General features: G+C 43.8%; 1 protein-coding gene across 1 annotated transcript in view; it reads right to left on the bottom strand.

Moving 5' to 3' along the window:
* Positions 1–17,264, bottom strand: part of HDAC1 (histone deacetylase 1) — a gene marked incomplete in the record, with an annotated part of 2,014,892 nt that overhangs the window by 918,829 nt on the left and 1,078,799 nt on the right. Inside the window, 1 exon segment of the mRNA XM_044082464.1 lies at positions 2,077–2,185. Coding sequence (XP_043938399.1) covers positions 2,077–2,185 — 109 coding nt within the window.

Genomic DNA, 17,264 nt, shown 5'->3' with positions numbered 1-17,264 from the left:
TTTGATCATCTGTTTTTTAGGCATAGAGGCTTGTGCACGTGGCTCATGCGCCATTTTTTTAGTTTTAGAAGTTGCTTTTGCAGCTGTCGGTTTGATATACAAATGCTGAGGCCTGAATACACCCTCAGAAGCCGGTGCCTGCTCAGCGGCTCCGGACCCATCCAAGGGAGATACATCCGTGGGTCCAATACTTTGAGTATCTCGCGGCATGCCAGATGCCACATGGGTGTCGGTAGGGGCCTGAGATTCGCAAGTAACAGTTATCAGGAGCTGCGAAAGCACCTGAGTACCGGCGCACAGGCGACTGGCTTAGGAGAAGCTTCGTCTGTTTTGGACCTAGACTGTCTCTGTCCGTTTCTTTGCGTTTATGTACTCCGGTAGTCTGATCGCTATCCAACAACATTTCTGGGTAGTTAAACCCATTTCCAAAATACTTTGAGGCAAAAATATACAGACGTTTAATAGTGCGTTGGTTAAATCTAGCACAAAACTGACAGCCAGGCACTTTGTGATCAGGGCCTAGGCAAGAAATACAGTATAAATGGAAATCCTTATGAGGTATTTGCTTCCCACAAGTAATACAATTAACTTTTTCTGACATCAGTATGGAGCAAGAAAAAAAGTTTCCCCAACGAGGTACTTGGCTTTAGTGAAAACTTCGGTTCTGAAACTCAAACTCGAATATTTCAGTAGTCGGCCGACGGGCACTTGCGAAATGCTTCTGCTTCAGGCACTGCGCGGCAAGAAAGACTAAAGAAAACGGCGTCGGCTGCATGTTTTATACACCTGATGTCATGGAAGAGGAGACAGCAACCGACGCAGGACCCAAGACTTCGGCATTCAGGCCGACTGAGAGCAACCTGCCAGCAGATTACCCTAATGTAATGACAGCAACAGTGAAACACGAAGAACATCCTTCTCTTAACTCAGTAATACTTTGTACCCCCCAGACTCCTCTTTCTTACTCGGTACTTAATACCTTTCCTCTTTCTTCAACTTTTTACCCTTAGACCAATTACACTCATTTTTGTCCAGAGTCATTATTCGAATGCTATCAAAATACTCATATCAGATTTAAAAAAAAAAAATGTCTTTAGGCTTTTACTGGTTAGGGGTCACCACAGTGGATCATCGGTCCGCATATTTGGTTTTGAGTTGCCAGCCCAGCTCCCAACCTTCACAGAAGGCACATGCACACACACCTACCTGCATGTCTTTAAAGCTCACTTGACTGACTGCAGGGAGGACATGCAGACTCTGCAAAGAAGGCACTCCAGCTGAGAACTGAACCAGAGAACCTCTTGCTGTGAGGCAACATTAACCGCTGCCCCACTGCAGCCTGTTAAAATATGCATACGAGCTACTTTATATATATAAAAAAAAAAATTATTCAACTATTGTAAAATTTATGATTAACGTCGATTTTTGCATCTCTAAAATTCACAGTTCTTCCTCCAGTTTATGAACTCATGAAATTATGTTTTCTGTACTAAATTAGAGCCTTTTTTATGCATCTCAATCCTCTAGCGTAACCTGGAGCTTTTCTCCCCTGGCCCCTGCTGAAAATGGGGTAGTAGCCCAGTCGGACATTCCTGGTAAACAAATGTAAAATAAAGAGAAGGCTTCATTTTGATGTGTTCTGAAAAAAAAGTCAATCCATTATGATTGTGTAATGTTAAACGTGATACAGTCCTTCACATCTTATCCTAAGAAACTAAAACTACTGCTGGCTTTTTGAACCTATCAACTGCCCTACATGGAGAGGATTTATTGCAGTCTCACTGCCAAACTAAAAATGCTGAAACACACCACGTACACTGCTAAAAAAAATGAAAACTTTTGATCATGTAACAGTAGCTACAATTCTTAGGATAACGCAAAACTAGCAAGAAAAACAGAATCTGAGAAACATTTTAGCCAGCCAGAGGACAACACAAGCATTTTAAATTCTGGTATTGAAGCCTATGGAATTTAAATGATCAACTTTTATATGTGCTCTCAAATGACAATTAACAAGGTATAGCATTTTACTATCTTAAAACATTAAGAAAACTTGTGCTGTCCAGTGTCACTTACTTGATCTTTTCCAGATATTCGTTGGTGTTCTGATTTGTCATATTTGAAGGACTGATATGAAGTTTGAAATCTGGCCCAAAATATTCAAAGTAGTCATTGTAAGGCAGTTCTGTGCAAACAGGTGAGAAAATTAATGAGTGACAACTGCTCCCATCACAGAAACCAGATGCTTACAAGCAATACAGCCATGCCAATAATTTTAAACACCACAAATGAAACCTGCCTTAGCTAGCAAATATTAAGCCTTTTAATGTACATGTGCGAATATGTACAGACTAGGAACTTGTGATGTCAACAAAAAGTAGATTAATAATGGAAACTGTTCAATGACCATCAGGAGACAGCAGAGCCATTATTAATGTCCAGAAAACCTACCAAACACATTATCTTATAAGGTACCAATAATGTCCCAAATGGCAAGAAGGTGCAAGATTAGTCATCTATCGCCCCTCAGACCCAGTCTAAATACAAACTCAGCAAAGCCTATGCAAGCACACATCCTCTTAACCAACCTTACAGTAGGCCATCTGCAAATGGGAGAGAGAGAGAAAGTACAGTTGTGTACACCTACCATAAATGTAGATGTTCGACTGTCTTCACTGTTGCAGTCATGACTGTAGGGTTCTCCCCTGCCGGCAGGCAGCCCTCGGTCGGCCAGAATCCCAAAGTCTGGGTCCGGTGTCGGCTGTTCAACCATGCTCCCTGACATCAGAGCGCCAGGAGTACAAAGCTGACAGCCGACGCCATCTTCTCCAGTTTTTCTTGCCCCAGATGTCAGGAGTCCCAAAATGAAAAAGGTCCCATAACCTTTGCAAATACACCTCAGAAGAATGGTGAAAAAGGGAAATACACAAAAGTAAAAATAAGAGGGGACAGGAGGGAGGGAAACCCAGACTGCAACAGTGAAGACACTAACATCTACATTTATGGTAGGTGTACACAACTGTACTATGTTCATCGTGTTTCACTGTTGCAGACATGACTGTAGGGTAGAGTCCCAAAGCTGAAAGAAAGGGAGGTGGTCATAAAAAGGAAGGGGTGGCTAAAAGGCCCTGCAAGACTGCAGAGGCAAAGCCTGCCCTAGACTTAGAGTAGAGAGGTAGATTGTAGTGCTTAGAAAATGTATGCACTGAACTCAAAGTTGCAGCTTCCAAAATGTCCTTGGTAGGAACTCCCCTGAGGAAGGCCGCAGAAGTGGCAGCAGCTCTGGTGGAATGAGTCCGTATACTCCCTGGGATTTGCTTTCCATGGTGAGAACAAAATCTGATTCCATGAGCAATCCATTTAGAAATGGTCTGTTTTGAAATGGCTTTACCTTGGGAACTTGAAGCATAAGAAAAACAATTGTTCTGATGTTCTGATTTTCTGATGTCCTTGATTATGTTCAGGTAAAAACGTAGCTGTCTGTGTACATCCAAGGAATGTAAGATCCTTTCCCCTTTATTTTGAGGAGTGGGGAAAAAGGTTGGCAAGTGTATAGTTTGATTTAAAGCCACTTTGGAAACCACCTTAGGCATGATGGTAGGATTAGTCCTCAGATACCCTGTCTTGATGAAAAATAATAAGGTTCCACAGCCATAAGAGCTTGTAACTCTGAAACTCTCCTGGCAGAGGTTAGGGCTAACAAGATAGCGGTCTTCCAAGATAAAAACTTGATGTCAGAAGCAGCAGCAGGCTCAAAAAGAGGCAAGGTTAGTTTTTCCAAAACAGTTGAGATCCCAAGCAGGAATGGGAGGAGATCTAGGAGGTCTTAAGTTCTTAGCTCCTCTGAGAAACTGTCGCATGAGCTGGTGGGAAAAGATGAGAGGGTCTGTATTATAATGAGCAGAAATAGCAGAGGCATGTATCTTAATGGAAGAGAAAGAGACCCGTATGTAAGAGATCTGTCAAGTAAAGTAAAATTAAAGTAATGTTAGGAAGAAGAGGATCAGAATCCTGAGCCTGCATCCAGGAACAAAATCTTTTCCATTTTCCTGCATAAGATTTTCTAGTGCTAGGACGTCTGGCTTCTAAAATGACATCCATAACCTGCTTGGGCAGTAAAGAAGAAATCAAAGGCCCTGGATTAACCAGGCCGCCAGGCTGAGAGTTCTGACATGAGTGTAGAACCTGACCCTGATGTTGGGACAGAAGGTTCGGAGACTGAGGTAAAACCCAAGGGGGCTCCAGGCATAGGTTTTTTTTTTTTTTTAAGAGTTGGATACCAAAACTGCCGAGGCCAATTTGGAGCCAGCAAGATTATAATCTCGGGCTTGTCCTGTTTTATCTTCAATAAAACCCGTGGAAGAGGAGGAGGTGGAAAGGCATATCCCGAGAGGTTCCTCCAACTGAATGACAGGGAGTCCACTTTCCAAGCTTCTCTGTGGAAAAACCTGGTGCAAAAAGTCTGTAGTTGATTGAGATGGGATGCAAAGAGGTCTATGTGAGGACATCCCCAGACTGCTGTTATCATCCTGAATATTTTGGTGTCCAGCATCCACTCGTGTGGATCCGAAAGATTCCTGCTCAGACTGTCTGCCAGGAAGTTTTGTTTCCCTGGTAGAAACTGAGCTTGAAGATCCAGATTGCAAGATAGAGCTGTGTCCCATAGATCCATGGCTAGCCTGCAAAGGGGGTAGGAATGAGATCCCCCTTGCTTGTATATGTACCACATAACTGTGGTGTTGTCTGTCCATATTAACAGTTGTCCTGGTTGTATAAGATTCCTGAAGGCCAATAGAGCTTTCTGAACAGCTAACATTTCCTTTAAATTGATATGCAGGTGCTTCTGATCCTTTGTCCAAAGGCCCTGCAAACAACTGCCCTGAAAATGGGCTCCCCAAGCATAATCCGAGGCGCCCGTGGTTAGAATCTGAGAGGCAGGAGGCAGACGGAAGGGCTTCCTCCTTTGTTTAGAGCACATGCCCTGGACCACCAAAGAAATTCCTTTTGAAGGCAAGGAACAACGGAGATCAGTATGTCTAAACTGTGGCAATGCGGAGACCATACACTTTTTAGGTACCACTGTATTTTCCTCATGTGTAGTCTTGCATATGGTACGAGAAGGATGCAGGAGGCCATGTAACCCAAAGCCTGCAGGAATTTCCTTGCAGATAGATGAGTTAAAGTTGCCAAGGTTCTGAAAGTTGAAGCCAGCTGTAACTGCTTTTCGTATGTCAGAAATGCCATCTGGGTTGTGATGTTTAGAAGTGCACCCAGAAAAGTTATCTGTTGTGATGGTGTCAAATTTGACTTTTTTATGTTTACAGAGAATCCCAGGAACTTGAGGAGGTTCTGTACAAATTCTAGATGCTGGAGAAAGACATCCTTGCTGTCTGCCTGAATTAGACAATCGTCCAGATAAGGGTAAATTTGAATTCCCTTGAGTCTGCAGTAAGCTACTACTGGAGCCAGGCATTTGGTGAAGACCCTGGGCGCAGTAGATAATCCAAAGGGCAGCGCAGAGAATTGAAAGTGCCTCGATCCGGCTTTGAACCTGAGGTATTTTCTGCGATCCTGCCTGATGGGAATGTATAAATATGCCTCCTTTAAATCCAAAGTTACCATCCATGCATTTTTGGACAGCATTGGAAGTAGCTGCTGTAGAGTAAGCATCTTGAATTTTGGAATCTCTAGAAAGGTGTTCAAGACAGACAGATCCAGGATGGGTCTCCATGAGTTTTGCTTCCTTGGGACTAGAAAGAGCCTTGAATAAAACCCTTTTCCCATCTCTGAAAGAGGAACCAGTTCTATGGCATTCATAGTTAAAAGAGCTTCCACCTGGTTTAAGGCCTCCATCCATTGATGTTTTGGAAGGTCTGGCCATCCGCTTGGCCTTGGCAAGGTATGAAAATGGAATTTGTAACCTCTTAAAACCACATCCAAAACCCATTTGTCTTGGGTTATTTGAGTCCAATTTTGATAAAAAAGAGAGAGTTTTCCTCCGAGAGGGGCTTCCAGGCAAGAAGTTCCTGTAGCCCCACAGAGGGAGTCATTGAGTTTGTTTCCTTTGAGATTGTGACCTGTACTCTCCTCCCCTAGGGGTGGAAGCAGTCCACTGTCTTGGTCTATAAGCAGCTTGTGTTTGAGGCCTCCCTCTGGAACGTCTATATCTATCCCTCTGAGGCCTGTCTGAAGTGGGAAAGGACCAATTTTTTGAAGGCCAATTCCTGCTAAATCTAGGAGGCTGTACTTATAAGAAATCTTTAACTGTTTGCATGGATTTCGCCTTATCCTCCATCTTTTTAATCACCTCTTCAGCTTTCGATCCAAACAAAACATTATGCTGAACAGGAGCATCCAATAATTTAGCCTTTACCTGTTCAGGTAAATTTTGTTCCTTTAGCCATGCATGCCTTCTAATGACTGTGCCAGAGGCCGCAGCCCTACAAGAAGCCTCCAAGGCATCAAATCCACAGTGTAAACCATGCTTCTCAACCTGTTCAGTGGCATGCAATAAGTCATGTAATTCCTCATCTTCTGCACAGGCAGAAATGGGAGTAAGCTTTTGTTTTAAGACAGACAATAGAAATTGCTGGTATTTAAACATATGAAACTGACAGTTTAAAGCCCTAATGGACAAAGTAGCAGAAGTGTACACCTTTTTGCCCCATCTTTCTAAGGATCGAGAATCCTTTTCAGTAGGAATAGGATTTTTGGCAGAAGCAGCCTTAACTCCCTTAGGACCCTGAGAAATGGTTTCAGGGTCAGCAGAAGGGTTCTTGTATAAAAACTGATGGGAATCAGGAACCCTGTAATATCTATCAAGCTTAACAGGAGCAGGAGGAAAATAGTCAGGGGTTAGGTTAGCCTCCAAAAAGGCATCATCCAAAATATCCAAAACAGGAGGAATAGCCAGGGGTCTATGTTGGGGAAGAAGAAGAAATTCCCTCAATCTTTTCTTGGATTCCGAATACTCCTGTCCTTCCCAGTGGAAATGTTCCCTCATTTCATGCAAAGTTTCCCCAAAAGAGAAATCCTCAGGGGGAGAAGCTGAAGGAATGGATTCTTCAGCATCAGAATCCTCATAAGGAGGGAAAGAATATTCCTGATCAGAAGAAGAAACTGAGGAAACAGAAGCCTGATCAGAGGAATCATAAGAAACATCCTGCCTTGGCCTTTTGTCTGGAGGGGGATGAGAACCCCTAATCATATTAAGTAAATCCTCCACCATCTTGAGTAACTATTTCTGTGACTTGGGAGCCGGTTCAGAAGAGGCCTGTGTAGAAGTCTTTGATTTTGAAGGAGTCTTTGCCTTTGTCTTTGCCTTTATTAGTAGCCGAGTAGGCCTGAAAACCCCTTCGGAAGCCGGTACCTGCACAGCGGCTCCGGACCCATCCGAAGGAGCATTGTCCGAAGGTCCTGCAACAGAAATATTTAAAGGCCTGGTTGGCTCCTCATGAGAGTCCGTTTCGGCCGTCGGTTCTGAAATGGCAGACTACAGGGGCTGCAAAAGCCCCTCACTGATGACGGCCAAACCTGAAGCTGGCTCCGCTTGTGTGCTATCATCAGATTTGGACCTCGGAGGCCTGTCTTTATCCTTGCGACGTTTGTGAACTCCGGTAGCCGGGACCGTATCTGACATTTTGTAGTTAAAGCGCCTACCAAAGTAATGAAAAGCAAAATCGTACCTTCGCTTAATTGTACGTTGATTGAATCTAGCACAAAACCGACAACTAGCTACGTCGTGGTCACGGCCCAAGCAAGGAATACTGTAAGAATGAAAATCCTTATGAGGTATTTGCTTCCCACATGAAATACAATTAACTTTTTCTGACATCGGAGTGGAGCAAGAAAAAAGTTTCCCCAACGGGGTACTTAGCTTTGAGTGGAGAAGAAAGTCTTCGGACCAAAGTATATCAGTAAAATTCGTCAGGAGTCAACCGACCGGCACTTGCGAACTACTATCACCGCACGGCAAGAAAGACTGGAGAAGATGGCATCGGCTGTCAGCTTTGCACTCCTGGCGCTCTGACGTCAGGGAGCATGGTTGAACAGCCGATGCCGGACCCAGACTTTGGGATTCTGGCCGACCGAGGGCTGCCTGCCGGCAGGGGAGAACCCTACAGTCATGACTGCAATAGTGAAACACGATGAGCATCTGCCCTGTGTGATAAATAACTCACACAGCAAAGTTACCTCACAGAACCAGAGGCACAGTCTTTCCAACATATCTGGCAAGTACCAAACCTAGGAGGGTGCACCTACTTTCTCATACTATCTTACAGGCATGCCCGCACAATTTCAGGCAAGGATGTACAATTTGTTTTGTCAGATCTAGGAGAACCTCCTTACAAAAAAAAAAAAAAAAACGACAGAAGAGGCAATGTACAGTACAGTGGAATGAGGACAGTTAGGTAACTGTAAAGAATTTTCTCAAAGACCAGACAAAGATATGAATTCGGCAAGTACTCTCATACCTGTACTTGCTGTGAGAAGCAGGCCTTTAGTGGAGGACAGGTAGGAAGAATCCCAAATAGCAAAGCTCTAAAGCAGGGAAAAAATTTCAAAGGGTGGATTCCTGAAATCAAATCAATCACTGCTAGGTGAGTTTCACAGTGAAGACAGCGTGCCACAACATTAAACGCCCATAATGGAGAATGTGGAAACAGCAGAAAGCCACATGCTCTGGAGTGATCCCTGACTGTGCTAGCAAAGGGGTAATTAGTGAGCCTATAGCACGATGCAAAATGCAAGCCATCTGGGAAAGGAAAAGTAACTGGACATCAACTAGTGCACTCAGCAGTCAAAAGTGCAGTTAAGTAAACTCAAAAAAACAGCAGATGGTTGAATGATCACTGCTATTGTAGCCAAAGCTATACAGGTTACATTCTGCAAAGGATGCAACAGCTGGCCAGGTTCCCAAGTGGGCAAATTATTAGTCAGCTTGAGCTGAGCTGACTAAAAGACAAGTTTGGGTGCAAAGATCTTTGAAGCTTTCATGCAAACAGAGGAAGGCTGAGCTCTAAAAAGACATTACTAGGAAATGAAAGCTAGCATCCACACCCTGCAATGCAATAAAAACAAGGGGGGGGGGTGACTGAAGGGGCAGCTAAGACAAGCATGCTAATACTTACAAGGAAAAGCGTACTTAAGTGGGATGAGGTTCCAAAGTTAGAGGGAAAGCTTCAAAAGCAAGCGACCTCAAATGAATGATTAATCCAAATACGCAGCTTACTCACAGGCACTCTGCATTGGTAACAGCTGGAAAGAACCACCAATAAAATGCATCAACTCAGACACACCAGAAAGGAGAGACTACATTCACAACACAGAAAGTACAGTTTTGTACCTACCATAAATGTAGATGTTCGAAGATCCACATTGCTGCAGTCCTAACACTTGGGTATTCCGCTGTCCTCGGTCGGCCCGAATATCAAAGTATAAGGCTGACGTCGGTCAAGGCGCATTTGACTGACATCAGGGTACAAATGCGCATGACTGACGTCATATCCTCAGTCTTTTCTTGCCCCAGATGTCAGAAGACCCTAAAAATAAAGGTCAAAAACCAAAAGACAGCAAACCAACAACCAATCATCCTAGTACTAAAAATATGTACAATATATACAATATACAATACACACCCAAATGACAACCCAACCCACACAACCGCCTCTAACTACAGAGGGGAAGGAGGGAGGGCAAATTGGACTGCAGCAATGTGGATCTTCGAACATCTACATTTATGGTAGGTACAAAACTGTACTATGTTCTTCATCTCACATTGCTGCAGTCCTAACACTTGGGTAGAATCCCAAAGCAGAGGTAAGGGAGGATGGTCAAATTATAAGGAAGCAGGAGCTGCCAAAATGCCCTGCAAAACAGCAGTGGCAAAACCAGCCCTGGATTTAGAGTAAAGTGGTAGGTGATAATGCCTGGAAAAAGTATGCACTGAACTCCAAGTAGCTGCCTCCAAAATATCCTTAGTTGCCACCCCTCTCAAAAAGCTGTCGAAGTGGCAGTAGCCCTAGTGGAATGAGGCCTAATCCCAGCTGGAACTTCCTTGCCATGATGGGAATAACAGAAAGCAATGCAAAACCCAATCCACTTAGAAATAGTTTGTTTTGACACAGGCTTGCCCTGAGAACTCAAAGCAAAAGAAACAAATAACTGCTGAGACTGCCTGAACCCCTTAGTTCTGTCCAAATAATATCGCAACTGCCTGTGTACATCTAAAGTGTGCAAAATCTTTTCCCCTTTATTTTGGGGATTTGCATAAAAGTAGGCAAATTAATAGTTTGGTTTAAAGCCACACTAGAAACCACTTTAGGCATAAAGGAAGGATTAGTACGTAAAGATACCCTATCCTTATGAAAAATTAAGAAAGGCTCAACCGCCATAAGGGCCTGTAACTCAGAAACCCTTCTTGCAGAGGTAATAGCCAACAAAAAAGCAGTCTTCCATGATAAAAACTTTAACTCAGCAGTAGCTGCAGGCTCAAAAGGTTGTAGAGTGAGTTTCTCCAACACAAAATTGAGATCCCAAGCAGGAGTAGGAGCTCTTCGTGGGGGTCTTATATTCTTTGCCCCTCTAAGAAATTGCTTGAACAAAGGATGTGAAAACAATGGTGGGTCACAATCATAGTGAGCCGAAATTGCTGCAGCATGAACCTTAATAGAAGAGAAGGACAAACCTTTGTCCAGTAACTCAGTAAGATATTGAAGAGCCACACTTAAATTAGGCTCAAACATCAAAATCCTTTGCTGCACTCCAAAATAAAAATCTCTTCCATTTATCTGCGTACACTTTCCTTGTACTAGGCCTTCTAGCTTCCAAAATAACATTCAGAACTTGCTGTGGAAGTGGAGGCCTACTATGGTTCAAAACCGAATATGCCAGGCTGTTAGGTGCAGAGAGTGAAGCTTGACATTGAGCAAATGACTGTCCTCCTGAGACAACAGGTGTGGAATCGAAGGCAAAGGCCATGGAGGCTTCCGTACCAGGCTCCTCAGTAATGGGTACCAATGCTGTCGAGGCCAATCTGGAGCTATCAAAATCATCCTTGGCTTGTCTTGTCTGGCCTTTAGTAGTACCTTTGGTAGGAGAGGCAGAGGCGGAAAGGCATACACATGAAGATTGCTCCAATTGAAAGAAAGAGCATCCACTCTCCAAGCCATGGGATGAAACCTCTTTGTGCAAAACTTTGGCAGCTGGTGGTTTAGTGGAGAAGCGAACAGATCTATGTCTGGAGTTCCCCATGACACTGTCAATTTCTGAAATACATGAGGATCCAATTTCCACTCGTGGGGATCCATAATTTGTCTGCTCAACACATCTGCTAAGGAGTTCTGTGCTCCCGGCAGAAACCTTGCTTGAAGATTTAGCTGTAAACTTAGAGCAGTCTCCCACAAAATCATTGCTTGCCTGCATAGAGGATAAGAATGAGTTCCGCCTTGCTTGTTGATGTACCACATGACAGTTTTGTTGTCTGTTAGAATCAACACCTGCCCTGGAAGAAGTAAATCCTTGAAAGCTATTAATGCAAACTGGACTGCTAACATCTCTTTCAAGTTGATATGTAGATGTTGTAGTCTGGCAGGCCACTTGGCTTGTATCCACTTTCCATTCAGATGAGCTCCCCAAGCTTTGTCTGAGGCATCTGTCGTTAGAATCTGACTCGCCTCTGGCCGGGTCACAGAGAGTCCCTTGTTTAGGTGACATTCCTGAGCCCACCACAAAAATTCCTTTTGAATGCAAGGTATTATTTGAATGACAGTGTCCAAATCCTGGCAGTGCTGTGTCCATACATTTTGAGATACCATTGTAGCTTCCTCATATGCAGTTTGGCATTGGGAAGCACCAGAATACAAGATGCCATGAACCCTAAGGCTTGAAGGACTGTCCTTGCAGTCAGCCCGGACCGATGAGACAACTGATGAAAGTAAAGGGAAAGATTCTTTTGTTTGTCCGGGGTCAAAAAGGCCATCTGGGATGCTGTATTCAGTCTCACACCCAGAAAGCACATGTCCTGAGAGGGTACTAGACTGGACTTTATTTCGTTCACAGAATACCCCAGGCATCTTAGCACTGCTATCACATACTCCAAATGAAGAAGCTCGTCCCTTCCTTGAGCCAGAATCAGGCAATCGTCCAAATAGGGATAAATCTGTATTCCTTTTAACCTGAGGAAAGCTATCACTGGAGCCAGAACTTTCGTGAACACTCTGGGCGCAGTAGATAAGCCAAAGGGCAATGCAGAGAACTGATAATGAGAAGTCCCAGCTCGAAAACGCAGATACTTCCTGCAACTCAGTCTGATAGGAACATGAAGATAAGCCTCCTTGAGATCTAAAGTTACCATCCAATAATCTTTGCCCAGCAGAAGTAAAAGCTGCTGTAATGTCAACATTTTGAACTTGGGAATGTCCAGATAAGTGTTGAGGATAGATAAGTCCAAAATTGGTCTCCACGTGTTCCCTTTCTTTGGTACTAGGAACAGGCGAGAATAAAATCCTAGGCCCACTTCTGGCATAGGGACCAGCTGAATGGCCCCTATTTGGAGTAACAGAGAAATTTGCTTGTGAGCCTCTATTCTTTGTGGAGGAGGAACGTCTGGCATGCCTTTGAAAGGAGGCAAGGTATGGAAATAAAACCTGTAACCGTGGTGTATGATATCCAATACCCATCTGTCTAGGGTAATTAAACTCCAATTTTCCTTGAAAAGTGCCAACCTTCCTCCCAAAGGTGCTGCCAGATGAGAAGGCTCTGGCAGCTGAAAAGGTAGGTCATTGGGTCTGTTTACGAAAGGACTGACCCCTGCCCTCACCTGAAGACTGTGCAGGAGAACTCCCTGTTCTAGGCCTAAAAGAGCCCTGAGCTCTGCCCCTACCACGTCTAGATCTACCCCTAGACTGGGAATCATAAGAAGGATACATCCACCCCTTAGTAGGCCAATTTCTACTAAACTTTGGAGGCTGAACCTGCAAAAAATCTTTAACAGTCTGCATAGACTTAGCCTGGTCTTCCATTTTCTTTAAAACTATCTCAACAGGAGAACCAAACAACACATCAGATTGTAAAGGAGCATCTAAAATCCTTGCTTTAACATGGTCAGATAAATTCTGATCCCTCAGCCAGGTGTGCCTGCGAAGAACTGACCCAGTGGCAGCCACCCTAGACGAGGCCTGTACAGCATCAAAACCACATTGCAAAGAATGCTTACCCACTTGTTCAGAAACCTGTACTAAATCTTGCAACTCTTTACAATCAATACCTTCCGCCAGAGCATCAACCTTAGACTTCAATTGTGAAAGGAGATAGTTTTGGTATTTTAACATGTGAAACTGGCAATTCAAAGCCCTCATAGCTAGAGTGGAAGAAGTATAAACTTTCTTTCCCCATCTATCCAAAGCCTTGGCCTCTTTGTCTGAAGGAACCGGATTCTTGACAACAGAAGCCTTAACACCTTTAGGCCCCTGACTAACAGTTTCTGGGTCTGCCCTAGGACTCTTAAAAAGATACTTATGAGCCTCAGGCACCCTGTAATATCTGTCCGGTTTAACAGGAGCAGGAGGCAAAGAATCAGGATTAAGAGAAGCCTCTGCAAAAACATCCTCCACCACATCCAAAACAGGAGGTATAGCCAAAGGCCTATGCTGAGGTAAAAACAAAAATTCCCTAAGCCTTTTCCTGGAATCAGAGAAGTCCTGGCCTTCCCACTTAAAATGCTCCCTCATAGAATGAAGAGTTTCTGAAAAAGAAAAATCCTCAGGAGGAGAAGCAGAAGGAGTAGAATCATCCACATCAGAGTCAGAATAAGGAGAATACTCCTGCAAGTCTTCAGCCGAAGACTCAAACATCCGAAGCCTGCTCAAAACTCCCTGGCTCAGGCTCCACCCTAGGTCTCTTATCAGGAGGGGGCAAAGAACCCCTAATCAAAGTAATTAAATCTTCTGCCATTTTAAGCATATGCTTCTTGGGCACAGTGCCTGAAGAACTAGGGGTGACACCAACTGAAGCTAAACCTGGCCTGCCTCTGGGAGAAGCCTTGGCAACAGAAGGAGAGGGCCTAACCACCCTAGGAAGGGAGGGGAGTAAAGTAACCTGAGAAGCCCCTTCAGCCTGACCTGCCTCCTGAGAGGCCACATCCTGCAATAACAAAGTCTCTCCCTGGGAACCCAAAGAAATCTCCGGTGGAACCACCGGCTCCACCAACACCTCCAAAGAACCGGCGTCCGGTACCGACGGTTCTTCCAGCCTAGGCTTAACTGCTTTGTCATTGCGCTTCTTTGAAGAAGCGGGCGTCGGAGCATCCGACGGCATTTTATAATTGCACCGCTTCCCAAAGACTAACCTGGCACAATCCAACCTTCTCTTTATAGTGCGTTTATTGAATCTAGCACAAGAGCGACACCCAACAACGTCGTGCTCAGGCCCTAAACAAGGAATACACAAAGTATGATAATCTCTATGCGGTATCTGTTTCCCACAAGAAATGCAATTATTCACTTTTTCTGACATCCGGTAAACCACTGAGGCAAGAAAAAACTAAAATATTCCCCAACGGGGTACTTAGCCAACTTTGAACTCGGTCTGAAACTTCAAAATTGAAAAATCTCAGAACGCCAACCGGCACTTGCAATGCTGCTTCTGCATCGGACCATGCGGCAAAAAAGACAGAGGATATGACGTCGGTCATGCGCATTTGTACCCTGACGTCCTGATGTCAGTCAAATGCGCCTTGACCGACGTCAGCCTTATACTTTGATATTCGGGCCGACCGAGGACAGCGGAATACCCAAGTGTTAGGACTGCAGCAATGTGAGATGAAGAACATCAGTACAACAGCCAAGTATCAACAGAAACAAGTCTCCTAGAGTGAGCTCTCAAGCAAAACTCCCTACTTCACTCGCCTACAATAACTCAAATGAGGTGTCACACATTCCTGCACTCTGGCAAGTTGGAAAGAACAGCTTGAAGCTCAGTCAGGTTTTTTTTTGTTACATTTAAATAAGTAAATTTTTACATTCAAGCTGCTCAATGATGGAAGAATGCAAATTCGGTACCACAATGAAACTACGTAAATATTGCTGTGGATGGTTTGCATTTCTGCTCACATGCGACAAGGAAACCCATGTACCTACAGATGTAAACTAGAGCACAGCATAATCAGTGCTCTAGATGTGAAGTATAGGGAATGCAATAAGAGTATAACTAAGATGGCTGCAATGGTGACCACTCCTGGTTCATGCGCCTGGAAATCAGCAGTTTACCCACTATGTTTACTTTCTTGCACAAGACAAAGCTTTCCCAGCCATTATGCGGTGCTTTCTGCTTGGCTCTCAATTCTAGAAAAAGAAATAACGATCCATTTAGGGAAGCGAACAGGTAGCAGTTAAAGTAAAGGCCAAAACAAATTACCCTTGATGGCATATATCTGCAGAGTAGAAGAATCCTTGCCTGCCAGTAACCCTATAAAACTATTGAGATGTTAAATGGAACGTTAGAGAGCTCAAATAGGTTACTGGACTAACAAAGGCCCTTAAATGCATATGGCTGCCAACTATATAAAAATTCTAGCTGAGTGACCAGCTTGCCTTAAAACACTGGACAAAGTATGGGAATCACTGCAGTAGTCCCTCAGTGAGCTGTGTTCCTTTACTTATGGCATCCAAGAAACAGCAAAAAGTATAGGCTGCTCAGGTGTTTCATTTTTTTGCCAAAAAACAGCAAACTGTGTGTGGATTACCTACTGCTTTTAATACTCTGCAGGTGAGGCCTCTGAAAACCCGTGTCTAGAAGGGCAACTGAGAATGGGTGAGAAGTACCCATAACAACCCACAACCCATAACCCCCTCCCACCAAAAAAAAAGAGCAGTCAGAGGGGAAGGGGATGGTACTGCAACAGTGAACCCACTAGCATCTACAATTGTGGCAAATTCCTACAAAACTCTTATTTGCATTTCACTATTGCAGTCAGGACACGGACTCAATGTTTAAGGACTAGTGGGCAATTGGCCTTGATCGAAAGTGGTCAGGCATCATGAATAGCAGAGGAAACCCCTGCCCTTATTCTGGCCAGAAGGTGTGACCATGACTATGCAAACTGCTTCCAAGATAACCCAACAGTAGGTTCCCCAGTGGAGTGAGGCCCAACCTGCCCAGGGACAGATTTGCCATGAAAAGTAAAACAGAAGTATAATTTACTGCCAGTTTTGAATCCATCTGAAACAGGCTTCCCCTTCCTTTACATTTGCAAATGAAATGAAGAGCCTTCAGACTTTGTTCTGTCCAAACACGCAATCTGCTTATTTTAGGGAAATGAAAAATGGATAGCCTGAGTCACAGACAACCACATTACCAGTCAAGGCACAAAGTTAGGATTAGTATGCATGGTGACCCTTTTAAGGGAAAGGACTTTGCATATCTAAGAAATTGACAGTTACTGCCACCACTAAACTACATTTCCTTACAGAATACTTTAGCAGACTAGAACAGTCAATGGAAAGTTTTCTTCCTAAAACCACAGGGAGTAGTGTGGTAGAGTTGATCCTTTGTGTGGTCTCAAATGTAAACCTTAAGGAACTGCTTCACTGACAATGGACAGCAGAAAATGAGTTCCAGCATCAAAAGTAAAATGGGTTAAAACACGTGCCATCCTACAGCACAAGATTAAATACATCTTCACAGTTGGAAGTCAGGGTTAATACCTAAAACTCGACAGCTATGCTCTAGAATATCCAATCTAAATCTTTACAAATAGCTTCATACAAGAATCCTAGGTTACACATCAGAACAGTCCTACATACCCCACTGCGAAGGAGAACACTACTGAATTTACACACCCACAGCTATCCCCTCACCCCCTCCAAAATTCTGTGGGGGAACATACAAACCTTCAACACTTGTCAACCTGTTTTCAATACTACTTCTACCTTAACAGCACAAACACAGCCCTACTCTTTCCAAACTATTAGCCACACAAATTAAGCAAAATGTATATCCACGCTATTCAGACCTTTCAAACACATTCAATTTTCCATCACAAACTGCTGCAAAGACTACAGATTCTATCCACTTCCACTACCTGATTTCATAGCTACCTCTGGCAGATATCAGTCAAGAAGCAAAGTAGGTGCTGTGCCACTTACCTGTCGCCATTGTGCTCCAAGGATTAGTAAGTTTTTTTTTTTTTTTTAAACATTCATAAACAGTTGTGTTAAGATCTTACTATAATGGCTGATGTCCTACTTCTCACTGTTGCAGTATTC

The sequence above is a fragment of the Protopterus annectens genome, chromosome 1.part1 (genome assembly GCF_019279795.1).
Source record: "Protopterus annectens isolate FY-2018-M chromosome 1.part1, PAN1.0, whole genome shotgun sequence".
Classification (NCBI taxonomy): Eukaryota; Metazoa; Chordata; order Ceratodontiformes; family Protopteridae; genus Protopterus; species Protopterus annectens.
This window is presented reverse-complemented; position numbering and strand designations above follow the sequence as displayed.